At 36.7% G+C, this 20,142-nt stretch overlaps 1 protein-coding gene across 8 annotated transcripts; it reads left to right on the forward strand.

The window, feature by feature from the left end:
- The first annotated feature begins 4,573 nt into the window (after positions 1-4,573).
- On the forward strand, positions 4,574-19,593 carry LOC105033972 (uncharacterized). 8 transcript variants are annotated; one of them, XR_003798913.2, is made up of 5 exons: positions 4,785-5,106; positions 10,851-11,013; positions 17,887-17,952; positions 18,060-18,619; positions 18,768-19,593. XR_003798913.2 is itself a non-coding variant. In XM_010908985.3 (4 exons), the coding sequence occupies exons 2-4, from the start codon at positions 5,059-5,061 to the stop codon at positions 18,594-18,596; spliced, it is 366 nt and encodes a 121-aa protein (XP_010907287.1). In that variant the 5' UTR covers positions 4,574-4,778; positions 5,046-5,058; the 3' UTR covers positions 18,597-19,593. The 8 variants fall into 8 exon arrangements, 6 of the variants coding, with proteins under 6 accessions (XP_010907287.1, XP_073114185.1, XP_073114184.1 ...); XR_012141581.1 differs by having other exon boundaries at positions 18,842-19,593; XM_010908985.3 differs by lacking the exon at positions 17,887-17,952 and adding an exon at positions 4,574-4,778 and having other exon boundaries at positions 5,046-5,106; positions 18,442-19,593.
- The last annotated feature ends 549 nt before the right edge of the window (positions 19,594-20,142 follow it).

Below are 20,142 nucleotides of genomic sequence, written 5' to 3' on the forward strand. Positions count from 1 at the left end.
TTCAACCACATGGATTGTCAGTTATGCTCATATGTTACTCACTAAACTAACAAGCTAGTCGTGATATCGGCTCTGAGTTTATTAAATTCTTGATCTCTGCCTACAAAGCTTGTTCTTGATGTTTCTTTATTATGGAAGAGGGATCCTCTAAGAGGGAGTCTGTGGAGGAGGATATCTCACTGCCTGATACCTGGTCTTTCACTCTATTTTGCAGGTCCTTAAGTATTCTGTCTTCAGATAGCTGTTACGAGGTTGATTCTTCTATTTTAGCAATGATGGAATCTCCATTTATCTATATTATCCATTGCTGGGATTGTTCTGTTATTTGGTTTGGAAGTGCATGGTACAAGGTGCCGAATATCTACTTACCTTTTAATCCTCTCTGGATCCCACACTATTATGAGAGTTTGTGCATAGGATTCTTCTTCAACTCTGGTCTTATATCTCTGTCAGTGTTTGTTTTGCTTCTAAACAATAGTGCTGCAGTGTGGAATGGTTTTCCTTATGTTGGCAGTTATCTGTATTTATTTCTCTTAGCTACCTTTTATCTAAAGTATATTACTATTTATTATTTTCCTAAACTTGTCCTAGGGTTTCCAAGTTTTGTATTTTGTATTGTTCCATCTTATTATTAGGCCTTTTGGCTTCAATTACCAAAAAAAAACTGGCAAGCTGGTCTATCAATTGTTCAATTTATCATAATTTAAGCTCTACATATTTAGATTGCATCATATCTATATTTATGGTCCCTCTTTATTTCCTGGTACATCTCAGAGTTATCACCTTTAGGATGGAGGTGTTCAGCATATATCTATTTTATATTTTCTTTTCACTCTTTGGTATTGGGCTGCTACTGCTGGAGAGTTAAACTTCAGTTTCTTGCTGAATTTACTGACACTTATCAAATCAACAAATGGATACACGGTTGATGCTTTCCACATCTACACTTCATTTTCAACTACAATGGGCAACATGGGAACTTGATATAGTGTTATCTTACAGCTGATTAGGCTCATGTTTTATTCAATAATTAACTTTAGAAAATGTGATCTGCTGTTTGGTACCCATTATATTATCTTTGGCCGTTAGTTGTCTTTTGTTATCTTGAGCAATACTGAGCATAAGGACTTATGTATGTGATATATATTTTCATAATATAGCCTTTGGGCCTTTCCCTAGGAGAAAAAGACCAATCAATGGGTGATTCAACTTGTATGCATGAATTTTAAATCAATTGATGTGTGATCCAACCTATCTGCATAGATATTAAAGCAATTTATGGGTGATCCAACAATGAGGATCACCTTGATTTTTTTTGTCTTTCTTATATTCTTTTCTAATTTTTCATAATCATTTGGATTGAAAGTGTGAAGGGCATTTATGGAACTATAAGTATATTTTGTTATCATGTGATGATTAATGAAGAGAGATGACTAGACTATATTACAATAAACATTAAGATTTGGCGGCTAATTAAAATTTTTAAAAAATTAATATTTAAATATTTCTAGTCCAAATTTGAAGGGGTGTCTCTATAATTTTTTATTTTTAATTAAAAATTACTTTTGAATGCACATTTCCTCTACAAAAGTTCTTTAGCTCGATAAAATTCGCATAGCAATTTAACATTTTAACTAATAGCATGCAAGTTCTGTCTTGGCTATTGCTATATGATAGATAGAGCTTACTTGCATACATAATGAGAGCTACATAGTGTATGAAATAAATAACCTTGTATAGCTTACCCTTATTCTCAATTAATGTCCAAAGGAATAGGTGTAATCAATATTGATGGATCTAAATCACATCTAAATGGATTTCGGATGCATGCAAATACATATTCATCTAGATAAATATAATTTTATATAAAAGACAAGTTCATATAAAAATATATTCTATTATTACTTTCAACTTATATAAATTTGATAGAAAAAATTAAAGAGACACCCCTTTAGGTTTGGGCCATTTATATTTAGCCATAAAAAATTTAAAATATGTAAATCATACCCCAAAACTTTAAAATCCTTGCAAAACAATCCAGTCGTCTATCTCCATTAGGAATGTTATCATTTAAGGGTCACCTTGTAGTTAATTTTTATAAAATGCTATAACTATCCTTCCCACTAATTTGGCAAGGGGCTTTTGTTTTGGTAGGAATTGAAAGGAAGAAGAGAAAAGTAGTACTTTGAGATTTGTGCCCATAGATGAATGACTTTGTTCTTTGAGATCTATACAAATGGATAGATGATAAAAGATATAATGCTTTAAGATCTATACAAATGGATTAATGGTAGGGAATGGAGTGCTTTGAGATCTTTGAAGGCAAATAAATGATAAAAGATGGAGTGCTTTAAGATCTATGAAGACAAATGAATGACACTAGATGGTGCACTTTGAGATAGGCAAATAAATGATAAAGGATTGAATTCTTTAAGATCTATATAGATTGATGGATGATAGAGGATAGAGTACTTTGAGATATATGCAAATGAATGGATGATCATAGAGGATAAATTACTTTAAGATTTATGCAAGCAGATGGATGACAAAGGATAAAGCACTTCGAAATCCATGCAGACCAATGAATAATAGAGAATGGAATACTTCAAGATTTGTGCAAGTAGATACATGATAGAGGACGAAGTGCTTTGAGATCTATACAAGCGGATAGATAATAGAGGATGTAGTGCTTTAATATTTGTGCAAGCAAATAAATGAATGAAGATATTGTGCTTTAAGATTTATGCAAGCAGATAGATGATAAACGATAGAGTGTTTTAAGATTTATGTGAGCAAATGGATGATAGAGTGCTGAGTATTTTGAGATCTGTGTGAGTGAATAGATCATATACGAAGTACTTTGAGATCTATGCAGGCAAGCACTTTGTGATCTGTATAAGCAAAAGGATGATAAAGAATGAAGCCTTTTAAGATTAGTGAATGTAGATGGATGATTTAGGCCGGAGTACTTTAAATTTTGTATTAACGAATAAATGGCAAATGATGTGGAGCTTTAAAATCTATACAAATGGATGAATGCTAGAAAATGAAGTGCTTTGAGATTTATGCATATACATGAATAGCAAAGAACAATCTTTCTGCAGTGAGGATATTTTTATCTTTTTTCTCATTCTGTTAATGATGTTAAGATCTATATAGATAGTTGGGCCACTTTACAAGAAAATTTGAAGTTTTAGGATCTAACTGATAGGTTTTTAAACTTTTGGTGTCCAAGTATAGATTGCCCAAACCTAAATGGGTGCCTTTGTAATTTTTCCACTTTGACGTCCCTTCCTTTTAGTTAGCTTTTCCTCCATATACAGCAAGGGACACATGGAATGAATGTATTTTTGCATCTTTTCATGAAATAAATCTAAATCATATAAATCATTTTTTTGAGACTATGAGGGGCTAATGCCCACCTTTTTGTACATCCACCCAACTTTTAGGAGGTGACTGCAATCAAAATTGAACCCTTAGCCTCTTACTCAAATAGCCAAAACAATATGATCCAATCGAGTCTTTGAGATATATCTAAATAATTTTTATAAATTTTGGTTGCATACACATGCATATTGTCTCCTTTTTTTTGAACGGGGGTGGTGGTGGTGTAGATTGGACAATGTATTTTTTTAAAATAAATATACATGATGTATATATAAAATGAGTACACATAATGGTCATTCCCTTTATGATTATAATGCTAACTTTGATATTAATTTTGACAAGTTTGTACCTCTCTTATTTGGGTAAAGATTGATCAATACATTTTTTTTAAAAATAAGTATATATAAAAAATGAATTCATATAAAGGTCATTATCTCTATAGTTATATTGGTAACTCTTGTATTAAATTTGACATGTTTGCACCTTAACCTTCTTTTTCTCCTCCCATCTCCACTACTAAGTCAAAATCATCTTGAAAGAGTACTAGTTAAGTTGATTTTTTTTGACTTCAGAATAACAGCACATAGATATCGTACGTTTTATATTTTAAATAACAACAATAACAATAATAATAATAAAAAGATAGTAATGTCAACAATCTCATAAACTTTTCTATGGATTATTTTTTCCAACTAAAGGCTGTTTAGGTTAAGACAACCAACTAAGTCAGATTATACTAGATCTATCTTTATAAATATCCAAACAATCGTTAGAATGGATTGGCCCGAATCCTATCAGGAGAAAAAAATATGCCGTGAGATTTTTTTCTCTTTATGGGATTCAGGCTCGCCTGCTCCAATAACTTTTTGAGTTCTTATAAATATGGGGATAACCCAATCTGACTTGGTTGTTTTGTTCCAATCCTCAGACCTCGTGAGATTTTGGACGCAGACATCCAGATCTTGAGGGTGACCACAGATTATGCCATATTTACTATGATAACTACCATTCTAATTCAAGCCAACCCATTAATGCACATGAAGCTCCGGAGGGCCCAGTGTCATGGCCAATATGTGTGGCCATTAGTGATGATGGCGATAGTTAACAATAACAATGGCGGATCAAGTATGGCGCCAGTGATGATTTACTTGCTTGTTTGTCGCAGCGGAAGGTAGTGAATAGGTATGCTTGGTACCAAGGAGAGGCAGGTAATGCTGATTAGTCCGGTAGGGTCTGGTAGGGCCCAAACTTTGCTTACCACCAGCCTAGAGAGTAGGAGTATTGGAGACTCGGACCTGTTGGGCTGCACGAAATTTCAACACGCATACTCCGTCCTGCACGCTTCCTCTTCTCCTCTCTTGACTCCGCGTCAATACGTGTACTTGGCTGAGGTCGGGCCCTTCTTGCTTTCCCCGTCCCTGGCATTGTTTCTTGTCTGATCTCCATCGTATCAGTTTTTCGTGTTCTTTTGGTTTCCTTTCTTTGATTTTTGTTTGCCTTTAAATTTGAATTTTGGGAGAAAAATGGGTTTTTGGACTTTTTTTTGGTGTTTTTATTGTTAATTCTTTCAATCTTGTTAAGTTTCTTTGGGCCCGGAATCCTGACAGATAGATGCGTGACGCTTCGTTTAATTTGATCTTATACTGATGTTTTAGCAGATTAAGAGCTCCGATGACGGTCAAGTCGGTTTTTTATTCTCTGCAGGAGGTTTTTCCGCAGGTAAGAAATACTTTATTATCTTTGTGATAGATACATTTTGGTCTTTGATTATGGGATGCAATTTAGTAAATTAAAAAGAAAACTTTTTGAGAGGACTCAACATCTAAGTAGTTTTTTTTTTTTTTTTCTTTTTCTTTTAAAATTGTAATTAGCCCTCTAGGATAACATAATCCTGTTCTTATCTACAGCCCGTTTCATCCTGGTTATCTTCTACTATGAAAATCTTGTATCTTAAATAGGAATGCTGAAAGTTAAATATGATTTAAAATGTCGCATAGACCGAAGTCAAATTGGGCTTATGAGCAATCATGACAACTAACAAGGCATATACATACACACATCAATTAGCATTAATATTCTTTAGTAATTAATTACAGTTTACTTACTGAACTTTTTACTTTTTTACTTTTTTCTATTTTATTGTACTTTTTTATCATTAACATACCACTTGATCGAGTCACTCATTTTGTAAAAAGATCACAATGTCAATTTTAAATTTTGATATGCTAATAATGGAGTTATTTATGGAATTACTAACCTAAAATCATAGTTTGTGCCTGGAGAGACCCTATTCTTGCCTTTCCCTTTCCTTGGAGAATCCAAAAAGAGCAGTTTTTGAATTACTAGCTTGGCAGAATAGGGTCAGTGACGGTATTGTCCCCTAAGCGTATGTATATGGCTGACATAAAAGTTGTAGAAATATTAAGGGCCACTGCCAGGTTAATCCACAAGAATCCATCATTGGCATTAACAATAACTTTGGGCCCTTTTGGTATTGCTTCCATTTTTTTGTTTTTGTTCTCAAAATCCCAAGAATAAAAACGAACTAGAATAAACAACATGTATGATGGAACACTTTTGTGTTTTGAAATGGTTTGTAAAATCTTTAAAGCTTTTGGAAGCAAGGATTTGTTACTTTCAAAAGGGAGTGAAAGCAAAAGTAAGGAATACTGGATGTTTTGTGCAAATGCTATCTTCAATATCGATCCTTTTGGTATTTCACTAATTTGTAGAGAAACAAAAACAAAAATAAAAATGATGCCACATAGGCCCTTCGATTTGCCTAAAAATATCAATATTCATGTGGCTAGTAATATTATGTAATGTTACAAGGCACTACAATTTGCTTTAACTTTAGAAGGTCTACTTGCTTTTCTATAATCGTGTACTTCCCACTACATCTATAATCGACATGGTTGTGGAAGAACGTCTTTAAAGTGATCATGATGTTATTTCTGTTTTTATTACTTGAGATACTTTGATCTGAATAAATTATTAGTATTGAACAATAAGTGGAACACTGGAACCTATACCATCGGCTCTTGTGGGATTTTTTTTGGAATTTTCTAAGTGAAGAATTCTATTTCAATATAAAACAAAACCAATACCTTACACCCTTAATATGAAGGAATGCACTCTTAGAATTTGATTGTTATCCAGTATGTTTTGTCTGTCTATGTAGGGATGATCTTATAAATCAGTCTATGATCTGCCAGGGTATGAGGACATGCTACAACATCCTCTCACCCTAACTTCAACCATTGTTGGGACTTGGGACAGAGGATGTCCAAGCTGTCTTGTTCTGTTCTCATGAATAACTAGAATTAGGATGGAGTGGGACTCTTGAAACCCAAGAATGCGGATCATCCCACCATCCTAATTCTATGATCTTATAAATCAGTCTATGATCTGCCAGGGTATGAGGACATGCTACAACATCCTCTCAACCTAACCTCAACCATTGTTAGGACTTGGGATAGAGGATGTCCTAGCTGTCTTGTTCTGTTCTCATGAATAACTAGAATTAGGATGGAGGTGGGACTCTTGAAACCCAAGAATGCGGATCATCCCACCATCCTGCCCTTATCCCAACCGGGACATGCTCCATTACAACCATCATGCACCAATACAATTGTACCTTCATCCTCCTGAGGATGATACTAATGTTGGTCATAGGCCTCCCAAGCACCAGCCATTGGCTCTGCCACCCCTCCCCATAGATCTAAAGCCTAGGATTATTTGATTGTTGAATGCAATGGAACATAGAAACCTGAGTCAGGAAGGAAGCTACCCAAGGGTGAAATAAAGAAACTGGAGTCAAGGAAAGAGGAAAGGACTGAAGGATAGGATGGCAGGACCCTTGACTTTTTCCCTCAAGTCTTGACTTCGATCGATGTGGAGGGAGAAAGGGATCGGAGGGTCTCTAGTTGGATTGGTTCATGAAAGAGAGGGGAAGATGGGTTTGGGGAAATTAATGAGGTGACACTGCATGGAGGAAAGGGGCATGAAAAGTGCCATGTGTGTCTTCATTCTTGTTTTACTTTTTTAGGTTATTAAACTTAGGCACTTAATTAATTTTAGTTATTCTTTCATTAGAAAATTGATGGCTTGATTGGTTAAGGGGGATGATTTAAATTTTGTGCACAAGAGTGCAGCCAAGGTCAACCTAGACTCCAACATTAATTTTTTTTCTCAAAAATATATATTTACGTTTACACATATATATGTAGATAACTATATATAATATTATATACATTTCTATTATATATTTTTTGTTTATACTATATAGTGTTTTGTATGGTTGCTTTGATTTTATTATTTTTTAGTCTTGCAGCATTCATATACCTGTACCTGCATGTGCTTTAAGTTATGAAGGTCATAGATATGAGCCCAGGCCCCAAATCAAGATAAAAAGTAAGTATAAGTAAATTTGCACAACTTGTGACCTTAGAGTATATTCTATTTTAGCAACATATATTCTATTTTTGAAATTCTAAAATATAAAAATGCTACTATTAAAATCTTAGTAACAAAAAATAATAAATAAAAAAGTAGATATAAATATACTCATATATCTTCTGATTTTAACGTCGGATGGGGCAGGACATGATGCATCCTATTCCATGGGGAAATTGGGATGCCCCCATCCCATGGGATTTAGAACCTGACTTCAGCCTTTGATGGTGCTGAACTCTTGGCCAAGGCTGCATTAGGTAAAAAGGTGGTGTTGCCATGCAACCCAGAAAACATTCAACAAGTTGAACATTGGAAAGTTCAACCTTACAATTTTGCAGCTTAAGCTCACATGACAAAGGAGCAACCCTACAAAATTCCCAAAACTTGAGAAGAGTCTTTAAGGTGAAAAGAGAACAAACTGATATTCTCCAAATTATTGAAGACCTATCTATTTACTTTTTTATTTTTCAGCACTTTCTTCCTCATGTTTATAATAGTGTAGTGGGAATTGCACTTTATGGAATATGGATTTCTAGTGACTTTTGTATGAATTTATGATTTTTTTGAGATTTTTCTACATTTCTCTTCTTCTTCTTCAATATGTCTGTGATTCTCTCAATTCAATGCCTTTATTTTGCACTCTTTAATGTTCAATACTTTAATATGTACCAGCATTTCTTTTGACTTTACCAGATCATGAGTTTCTGCTCTTCTCAAAATAATCTGAATATTGATCTTGTTAATTCTCAAGAAATCCGTTCTCAATTTGAATAATTGAAGAGGCTGATTTATTCAAATTCAACTTCCTGGAATATTTCTGAGTGTGTGTTAGCATGAAATAATCAATGCTACTTTGTTTTGCTCTATCTCCTTGCTAATAGTCCTCCCTGCTCTTACTTGTAATATTTTCTTTAATTGCACCATCTGATATCACTATAGAGATTAACATATTTAACGTTGAAGCTCTAATTTTAAATGTGCATAAACCATGCCTACAGGCTGTTTTGAAGTCTGGGAGGATAACATCTCTAGGTTTCTCATAACTCCTCCTATAATTGCTGACCCACAAATGATTCTCTTATCATGCACTCATCACTATCAACTGATTAAAAATGAATGCCTTCTAAAGTATTGTATCTGCGATAAAAAGAACATATCACCAGCATCTTTTAAACGAGCCAAGATCCCACTCATCACTCATGCATGTTCAGTGGTAGTAACTTGAATGACTAATTGCCTTAAATATTTGATTGAAACTCCTTTCTTTGGTGAACCTCTATCTTGATAAGCATCAAGCATGTATGATGCATGTGAGTGGTGGTACTATGTGATGCTTTGGACTAATTTGACATTTTCTTATATTATTCTTGTAATTCGATGAATATATGCACTTCTCTTGTTTCTCTATGTTAATTTAAGATAATAGTAGTTATTGGCTGTGCGGAGATGAATGATCATCCAACACAGAGCTTCAAAGACATTTGGTTGTTTGGGTTTGATATTAGAATACACACACACACATATACATACATATCTCTCTCCATATATAATGTTTATCTAGGAGGTTTTTCGATAGTCAAGGTTTACCTCGTGATGCCTAAGAATGCAGCTGCTTTTTTGCATAACATATGGCTCTGGAGCACCATCTGCCTGAAAGATGTATAGATAGATAGATAAGATGTTTATCTAGGTGTTTCTTCAATAGTCATGGTATACCTTGTGATACCTAAGAATGCAGCTCAAGGTACACCATATCATACTGAAACGGAAGGTATGGGCCATGGGGCATACCATACTATACCGGTTTGGTACCAGTACACGGAATGGGGGTGTACTGATGCTTGATACACTGACCGGTCCTCACAACGGGCATACCAACATGATAGCAGGGTGACACCGGTGCAGGGCTGGGTATTGAAATGGCATCCCTTGATGCAGCTGCTGTTTTGCATAACACATGGGCTGCAGAGCGCCATCTGCTTGGAAGATATACCATGTGTTTTCCTTATAGCTAATACATGCATCCTGTTGAAATCTAAATAATTGATATGACCATGTGCACCCTCAAAGCTCAAACTTACGAAAAATAGTTCGTAAGGGATGGTTAGAAGTTTCCCAGCAGAGTTTCCAAAGGGATGATCTTAATGCATGATCTATTCTCTAGGTGTTTTCTGTGTAGGTTGCAACAGATCGAAAATTTTATATGGAAGAACCAATGAGTCTCTCTCTTTCTTTCTCTCTCTCTAAAGCTATGTTTTGTTAAAATTTTTCACAATTAACATGGGACCCAAGACTCAACATACTAAGTATTTTATTGGTTTGGAAACTTCAAGTATGAAATTTCAAATTTATCAAGTTAAAAAAGTCGGGTTAATCTATTCCTGTTAAGGAAGCGACAATAAGATTAATAAAATAAAAAGAAAAAGGGGCAGCAAAGTGATAGAAAAAACTCTGTTCTTTGTTAACCCTGCCCATAATAGGGGAGCGTATTAAAAATGTAACTAGTTCTTTTCTTTCCTTGGGGGTTCGAGCATTGGCGATCCACCAGGAGTTTTGGGTTTAATACCGATGTTTCAACAACAAATCTAATAAATCTAAGTGTAGTGCTAGCGAAGTGTCTTTTGAAGTATATTATTTTCCATTTCATGTATTTTAGGGCCTTTACATTAAAGCATGTACCTACATTTAACAATCTATAAGTGGTGGATGTATGTCTGTATGCATGTATTTTAAGCTAAGCTACAGTAACTGCTACTGTGGTTTGTACTGGCTGATATATCATAAGATAGATAGATACAGCTATAAATACATGATCAACAGCTTTATTTGCATTATCAAGTCTTGTTCAGGAGTTGAGAACTTCTCAACTTCATGAATTTATTAATGTGAAACCCTTACATCTCAAAGATTAATACACATGTAATGTTTCTTATTCTTGTTGCCTGCTTACAGAATTTTTGCATTTACAATTCAAGTACTTATCAAATTGTTTTCATGACTTCCTGCAGATAGATCTCCGCATCCTAAAGGCTGTTGCCATTGAACATCCAAGGGATGTTGATGCAGCTGTCGAATTTGTTCTTTCAGAAGTTTTACCATGTATAAGTGAAACAAAGGAAACATCTTATACTCTTAATAATACTCATGACGCAGAACATTCACTTGCCAATGGTAAGTATTACTTTGATCAGGTCTTTTCCTATAATGGAACTGCCCATCTTTTAGAATAGATTAAGGCTTGTTGATTGTAGCATTCTTTTTCTGCTTCATACATGCTTATGCAGGGTAAGGCCCTGGTACATTAACCAGTCCCTGAGCCAGCAGCCCAGCACAAAGCTTAGTACACACAAATCTTAGTGCAAGACCAGAAAAAATAACTTTACATCTCATGTAGCTCGCACATGAGATGGAAGAAGCGGACTCCTAGAAGGAGTCTGTCTTCTTCCCCAACTCCATCTGGTGTGAGGAGCCTAGGGCTCGCCAGAGCCCTAGATTTAGTCTATAAAAGGAACCCCCTTTTCCCTCTAATCATCTCACTCCATACCTGATCAACCACTAGTGAAATCCCAGCAAGTTTCCTTTTGGTTTCCGTTGAGCATTCTCAGCAAGGCACCATCATTTCGTTGCTAGAGTTGTGGTAATGATTTCTAATCTTTCTCCTTCCTTTTCCTATCCTAAGGCCATTGTTGTTAGCCAGCTAGCACCAGATAAATCGCTAAAATTCATGTATCCAAGCTGCCTCTATTTTGTTTTTCTTCTCCCTTGTTCTGGTCATATCTTTTTCTATTCCACCTTCTCCACCATGATTTGAGGCCAAGGTCCTTGCTAGAGTCCTGGTCGAGATCTCAGCAACTCCTATGATCGTAGTAAAGCCTCGATCATCGGTCAGGAAGCTCTAGTCTCTCTATTTTGGTTGGCTCTAGTGTTGGTTCTTTGTTTTTCATTTTTTTTTGCTACTGGCCACCATGGTTGTTGCTGCCACTAAGATCTTTGCTAGAGGCTGGACCTCAAGCAGCATCGTAGTCACCAATGCCACCACTAGCCACAATCACCATCGGGTCCCATGAGCCTCCTTCTCCTTCCCTTATTTTTTCAAGATGGAGAAAAAAATGAGAAAAGAAAAAGAAGAAAAAAGTATATATATTTTTGACTCTCCTCTCTGCAAACTCTTTTTGAGTTGGGCGGCCCTAGTAGAGGGACCCTCTCATGTGATTTTTGATATGTTGATAAAGAGAGTCTTAATCTCTAGCTATCGAGCGGCATGCCTATCTCTATCTTGGCTCTTGTCAAATACTACTAAATTTGGTTGTCCTCGGTCTCCATGAAGCCAATTGTACTCTATTTTGATCTTGATCAGATGAAGTTACTATGATTGAACCAACCCAAGCTATTGGACACTACCACGTAATCAGGCTCTATTCCACCCTCTTAATCTCTCATTATTATCTACTCTTTCTTTCTCTCTCTACTCTCTCTCTTTTTCTCTCTCTACTTGATTAACGGATGCCTAGGTAAGCTCAAGATGACCGTTGGCCTTAGAAGGGGGTTTTCTGACCAAACTTGTTATAATCATTTGCCATAATCCATGGACGGTTATAATTATTCTCATGATGAGATTTGGCTCTATAAGTAAGCAATCATCTGGGCAAGAAGGTGTTGAGCAAAGCACTTTGCCCAAAGTTTATAGACTGAGTGGATTGGCATTCATTGTCCTTGAGTCCAAGACCAATAGAGATAAGGATTTCTATACATGATCGCTTGTACTTGTGTATATGTTTTTGTATCATGTATGATGATTTTTGCTTTTGCATCGGATGATTATTGCTTGCTACATAACTGTTGATATGATTATATAAATATATGATTTTTTATTGAATACATGTATCACATAGTGATTATTTTGGTTACTTGAATATGATGTCAATTGTTTTGAAATTGGGCAAGAAATATAGTATGAAATCATATTTATTTGACAAGAATAAAATTGAATAATTTGATGGTTGAGTAAAAAGATTTGGACTAGCCACATTTTGGTTTGCTTTCTTTAGCTGAAGCATGGGTATTATGGATTGCTAATCATGGGCCAAATCGTGATACTTTGGTTTGCCACCATAGGCCAAAGTGTGGATATTATGATTTGCCATTGTGGGTTGAAGCGTGAGATTATGGTTTGTCACCATGGGCTAAAGCGTCTGATTATGGTTTGCCAATCATGGGTCGAAGCGTGATTATGGATTATCTAAATCAAGGTTTTAAATCCCATGAGATGGGGGCATCTTGATTTTCATCCAGAATGGGGCACCCCGCATCCCACCCCATCCCGATGGCTGTCCCAATTAGGCATTATGGTACATGCTTGAGACATCCTTTTATATATATAAATAATATTTTTTTGAATTTATCTTATAGTTTTATTGATCTATTTATTGTTTAAATATATTTGAACTTTAAAAGTGATATATTTATAATAGATCGGTTCTATTTAATATCGATATGTGTTCCAACGATTTTGCTGGGAATGGTAGTTGGAGAGTGGAGTCTTGATTTGAGCGATCTTTTGAGTCTTCTTCCTTCCTCCCACTTCTAAGGTCAGGCATTGAGGGTGAAATTGTCGGTCCAATTTAAAGAGCAATCCCAGCCTAAACAACTCATGCATGAATAGATAGATTATTATTTCAATTATATCGAGCATCGGACTGTCGGCCATGCAAGAGTCCCATCACTCTTTTTAACTCTTCTTTGTATGTCAGCCAAATTCACATACCGACAAAATTAGTCATATGATGTCAAAAGTGTGGATGCGACAAAATTTTTAAGTTGCTTATGTATGAATAGATAGATTATTATTTCAATTATATTGAATATCGGGCTGTCGGCCATGCAAGAGTCCCATCAATTTTTAACTTTTGTTTGTATTAGTCATGTGATGTCATAATCGAGTGTGTGGGCGCGAAGATCAAGTGAAGTCACGGGCGCAACAAAATTAGTCAAGTGCATGGGTTCAAAGTGAAGTCATGGGCACGAGGACAGAGGCCTTTGGGCGTGCCTCCGTATTGCATGCACTTGGTACAATTGGATCGCGTCAAATCCCATGCTCGTTAATACGCCACGCTACCCCTTGTATTTCATGATTTTCATCAATTCTCGATTGCATGCTATCCATTGTGCATATGCTCCGAGATTTGCCCTGGTGGCCTGGTTCACTTGGACCTGGGTTTGATGATCAAACGAATGGCTTCGCGAAAGCCCAAAGGCCACGAGCCCTATTTTTTTCTCCTCTACCACCTCCGATCCTCCCTCCTCCCTCTCCGGCCTCTTGATGGGCTTGGCTCCTTATCGAAAAATCCGACGGCCTCCCTCCTCTCTCCTCTCTCATCCCTTCCCCTTAATGAGTTGTCCTCTCTCCCAGTGTACTCTCCTCTTAGAAAATCGAAATTGAAGGGAGAAGACCATGCTTCCTCTGGCAACAATGCCGACACCGACGCATCAGTAGAAAAGAAAGAGGTTAGTACCCCCTTCTCGTTCATTCTTCTCCCCCCGGTGATGAATGGTCCGTTCAAAGCATCATCGGCATTTGGCAATAAAAAAAATAGGGCACGATCGGGATGGCCATGCCAGCACCTGATTCGACTGGGATGAAGATGGAATGGTTGGGACCGAGGTCGAAAATGCGTTTTGGGGTCCTACACCCATCTCTGGTGTCGGAATCCTAAAGGAACGGGATGGGACAGTCGGAACGGCCCCTATCCCATCGGAACTTAAATCGTTGGTCCAAACCAAAAAAAGATAATTATTGATCAGAAATTTGGATGGTAACAGAAGATAAGATATGCGAAACCACTGTTGAACAAAAGTTTTAGATTGATATGTTTTCTTGAATGAGATGTATATATGATGACATAGGTTTATGCGTGCATATCTATATGGACTTATTTGAGTTATGATGAATAGTTAGTATGAGGTTTTTATGATTATTGCTTGCATTTTGATATGGTTTATAGCTAATCTTTATTTTAAATTTAATTTATCTATGTTGATGGAAGTGGGGGAATTCTTACTAAGTTGTAAAGCTGACGCCATCTTTTTTCTTTTCCTTTCAGAACTGCATGATGCATAGTGTCTATAGGATTGGGTGTGGAGTTTGAGCGATGGAGTCATTTGATATGGTTTATAGCTAGAGAGTCTTAATCTCTAGCTATCGAGCGGCATGCCTATCTCTATCTTGGCTCTTGTCAAATACTACTAAATTTGGTTGTCCTCGGTCTCCATGAAGCCAATTGTACTCTAGTTTGATCTTGATCAGATGAAGTTACTATGATTGAACCAACCCAAGCTATTGGACACTACCACGTAATCAGGCTCTATTCCACCCTCTTAGTCTCTCATTATTATCTACTCTTTCTTTCTCTCTCTACTCTCTCTTTTTTTCTCTCTCTACTTGATTAACGGATGCCTAGGTAAGCTCAAGATGACCGTTGGCCTTAGAAGGGGGTTTTCTTACCAAACTTGTTATAATCATTTGCCATAATCCATGGACGGTTATAATTATTCTCGTGATGAGATTTGGCTCTATAAGTAAGCAATCATCTGGGCAAGAAGGTGTTGAGCAAAGCACTTTGCCCAAAGTTTATAGACTGAGTGGATTGGCATTCATTGTCCTTGAGTCCAAGACCAATAGAGATAAGGATTTCTATACATGATCGCTTGTACTTGTGTATATGTTTTTGTATCATGTATGATGATTTTTGCTTTTGCATCGGATGATTATTGCTTGCTACATAACTGTTGATATGATTATATAAATATATGATTCTTTATTGAATACATGTATCACATAGTGATTATTTTGTTTACTTGAATATGATGTCAATTGTTTTGAAATTGGGCAAGAAATATAGTATGAAATCATATTTATTTGACAAGAATAAAATTGAATAATTTGATGGTTGAGTAAAAGGATTTGGACTAGCCACATTTTGGTTTGCTTTCTTTAGCTGAAGCATGGGTATTATGGATTGCTAATCATGGGCCAAATCGTGATACTTTGGTTTGCCACCATAGGCCAAAGTGTGGATATTATGATTTGCCATTGTGGGTTGAAGCGTGAGATTATGGTTTGTCACCATGGGCTAAAGCGTCTGATTATGGTTTGCCAATCATGGGTCGAAGCGTGATTATGGATTATCTAAATCAAGGTTTTAAATCCCATGGGATGGAGGCATCTTGATTTTCATCTAGAAAGGGGTACCCCGCATCCCACCCCATCCCGATGGCTGTCCCAATCAGGCATTATGGTACATGCTTGAGACATCCTTTTATATATATAAATAATATTTTTTTGAATTTATCTTATAGTTTTATTGATCTATTTATTGTTTAAATATATTTGAACTTTAAAAGTAATATATTTATAATAGATCGGTTCTATTTAATATCAATATGAGTTCTAACGATTTTGCTGGGAATGGTAGTTGGAGAGTGGAGTCTTGATTTGAGCGATCTTTTGAGTCTTCTTCCTTCCTCCCACTTCTAAGGTCAGGCACTGAGGGTGAAATTGTTGGTCGAATTTAAAGAGCAATCTCAGCCTAAACAACTCATGCATGAATAGATAGATTATTATTTCAATTATATCGAGCATCGGACTGTCGGCCATGCAAGAGTCCCATCACTCTTTTTAACTCTTCTTTGTATGTCAGCCAAATTCACATACCGACAAAATTAGTCATATGATGTCAAAAGTGTGGATGCGACAAAATTTTTAAGCTGCTTATGCATGAATAGATAGATTATTATTTCAATTATATTGAATATCGGGCCATCGGCCATGCAAGAGTCCCATCAATTTTTAACTTTTGTTTGTATTAGTCATGTGATGTCATAATCGAGTGTGTGGGCGCGAAGATCAAGTGATATCACGGGCGCAACAAAATTAGTCAAGTGCGTGGGTTCGAAGTGAAGTCATGGGCACGAGGACAGAGGCCTTTGGGCGCGCCTTCGTATTGCATGCACTTGGTACAATTGGATCGCGTCAAATCCCATGCTCGTTAACACGCCACGCTACCCCTTGTATTTCATGATTTTCATCAATTCTCGATTGCATGCTATCCATTGTGCATATGCTCCGAGATTTGCCCTAGTGGCCTGGTTCACTTGGACCTGGGTTTGATGATCAAACGAATGGCTTCGCGAGAGCCCAAAGGCCACGAGCCCTATTTCCTTCCCCTCTGCCACCTCCGATCCTCCCTCCTCCCTCTCCGGCCTCTTGATGGGCTTGGCTCCTTATCGAAAAATCCGACGGCCTCCCTCCTCTCTCCTCTCTCATCCCTTCCCCTTATTGAGTTGTCCTCTCTCCCAGTGTACTCTCCTCTTGGAAAATCGAAATCGAAGGGAGAAGACCTTGCTTCCTTTGGCAACAATGCCGACACCGACGCATCAGTAGAAAAGAAAGAGGTTAGTACCCCCTTCTCGTTCATTCTTCTCCCCCCGGTGATGAATGGTCCGTTCAAAGCATCATCGGCATTTGGCAATAAAAAAAATAGGGCACGATCGGGATGGCCATGCCGGCACCTGATTCGACTGGGATGAAGATGGAATGGTTGGGACCGAGGTCGAAAATGCGTTTTGGGGTCCTACACCCATCTCTGGTGTCGGAATCCCAAACGAACGGGATGGGACAGTCGGAACGGCCCCTATCCCATCGGGACTTAAATCGTTGGTCCAAACCAAAAAAAGATAATTATTGATCAGAAATTTGGATGGTAACAGAAGATAAGATATGCGAAACCACTGTTGAACAAAAGTTTTAGATTGATATGTTTTCTTGAATGAGATGTATATATGATGACAGATTTATGCGTGCATATCTATATGGACTTATTTGAGTTATGATGAATAGTTAGTATGAGGTTTTTATGATTATTGCTTGCATTTTGATATGGTTTATAGCTAATCTTTATTTTAAATTTAATTTATCTATGTTGATGGAAGTGGGGGAATTCTTACTAAGTTGTAAAGCTGACGCCATCTTTTTTCTTTTCCTTTCAGAACTGCATGATGCATAGTGTCTATAGGATTGGGTGTGGAGTTTGAGCGACGGAGTCATTTGATATGGTTTATAGCTAATCTTTATTTTAAATTTAATTTATCTATATTGATGGGGTGGGGGAATTCTTACTAAGTTGTAAAGCTCACGCCATCTTTTTTTCTTTTCCTTTCAGAGCTGCAGGATGCATAGTCTCTATAGGATTGGGTGTGGAGTTTGAGCGATGGAGTCACTAGTTAGTTTATTTTTTGATACCAAGGAACATTGGAAAATTTTGTAATTGAATAAATTTGATTATTTGATCATGGTGAATTTATTTAGTTGGACTATTTGGCTATTATCTAGCGATTTTAATTTTTGAAGTTAAATTGGAAAATTTGTTCATCATAGGCCTTACATGATTTTTAGGGCATCACTCTAGGGTTCACACAGCCATATCATGTGACCAACCTGGGTGACGAGTTTGGGGCATGACATATGGAACAAACACGTGCACGGGTTATATGCTTTGCTTTTCTTTTTGATAGCTAATGCTAGATTACATGTTTGATGTGTAGCTGGGATGAACAAGCAGGATAGTTTGTTGGGACATCATGAAGCCAAAGAGAATACAAGTCTGCTTCTAGAACCATCGATTGTATGTGGAAGTGCTATTTCTGATAGTTACACACATGCAGCAATACTGAGTCATCATGCATGGGGGAAGCAGTAAGCTAAGGTTCACATGTTGAACACGTAAGTTGGCCGAATGAGTCAAGTTTTTCGCTAAATCAGCATGAAGCTCTTGACATTAATGCAAGTCTATCTTTACAAGCAATACTGATGGAAGATGTCCTTGATTGTATTGTTGATCATGCAACTAATGGTTCTTGTACAATGCCAGATTCCTTGGGTTAAATAGCGTTGGACACGCTTCACTTTCCAATTTCCTTATCTGTGATCAACTCTGCATTGCAGAACATGGGGAGGCAGTCAATCTGGTAGAGCAAATAGTTGAACTATGTCAGGGTCCTCAGAAAAGGCAAAAATGAGTGTGTTTCTCTTGATGGCAATATCCAAGAATTGTATGGGAATGAACCTGTTGGTACGTAACATCTATTTTTATGCATGCTTTGAAGTTTTCATCCTGAATCCTTGAAGAAAACTCAGATATAGTGGAACTTGGTGCTGCTGTAGAGAAGAATATAAATGGTCATGAAAGTGTATAAAAAACAGTTATTGAGATGTGTAATAGAGGCTTCAAATATCCAGGATTTGCGCGATCTAGAAGTTAATCACTCTGTTTTAGATTCTGATGCCCTTTCTGGTTATCTCTCATCATCTATTCATTAAAACAGTCTGCATTCTGCTAAGTGTGAAATTGGACCTGTGAATGCTAAGAATGCTACATCTGAATTTGAAGAACAGAAGTCTAGGTGTCTCACTGAGAATGATACTTGAGTTGTTGGGCTTGGAGAATAAGATGGTTTCTGTTGGTGATGGTTGTTTCAATGACAGCTACTCATAATCAGACCATGCTGTTGATACCGATTTTCTTGAAGATTTTATCCTCGATGCTTAAAACAGCAAGTTGTGACTTGCAATCTAATGTAGTTCAGTTCTACAAATACTTCAATTCAGTTTTACTTTTGCTTTACCATCATCAGACTCTTGTAATGTGAAACAAGTATTATGATATATCAAGCATTAAGTAAATATGATTTTCTTTTTCCCTTGGCCTTCAACTATACACTTTCTTTTTTTTTTTTTTGATAAACAACTATACACTTTCTTTTAACATCATATAGTATTGAAGTAATCTCTTCCTCATTCTGATGATGGGTGATTTTAGAACAACTGATTAACTAAATTACTCCAGCGTAAAAAGAGTGCCTAATACTTCTATCCTTTTGATGGAGAATCACCTCAAATGTCACAGGCAAGACAAAACTTGAGCTCAGAAATAAATGTCATTCTTAAATTTACTCGATACCTGGCAAGGAATAATCAGAATGAGATACAATATTCTAATTTAAATCAAGAAATAGGGATTGTGAAAGACACATGTTCAATTTGCAGTGCAAGGAAGGTGTCTTTGGGGGTACTTCTTAGGATTAGTTCTAGCCATTGTTTTGCAACTACAGGCTAAGATCCAGGGCTTATGTTACTGTTTGGTTTTCTTCAATTTGTAGATATAGTGGCATCGAGGACCATCTCAATTTAGCTTAAGAAATCCTTTCTGCAATCCCTTTCACTTAATCCAAAATTCCAGGAATGGA

The sequence above is a fragment of the Elaeis guineensis genome, chromosome 5 (genome assembly GCF_000442705.2).
Source record: "Elaeis guineensis isolate ETL-2024a chromosome 5, EG11, whole genome shotgun sequence".
Taxonomy (NCBI): Eukaryota; Viridiplantae; Streptophyta; class Magnoliopsida; order Arecales; family Arecaceae; genus Elaeis; species Elaeis guineensis.

Excerpts from the sequence above, each read along its gene's own strand:
- LOC105033972 (XM_010908985.3), top strand. The coding sequence starts at position 5,059 with ATGACGGTCAAGTCGGTTTTTTATTCTCTGCAGGAGGTTTTTCCGCAG. Across the intron at positions 5,107-10,850 it reads TGCAGGAGGTTTTTCCGCAG|ATAGATCTCCGCATCCTAAA; the intron begins GTAAGAAATACT and ends GACTTCCTGCAG. Across the intron at positions 11,014-18,441 it reads AGAACATTCACTTGCCAATG|CTGGGATGAACAAGCAGGAT; the intron begins GTAAGTATTACT and ends TTTGATGTGTAG.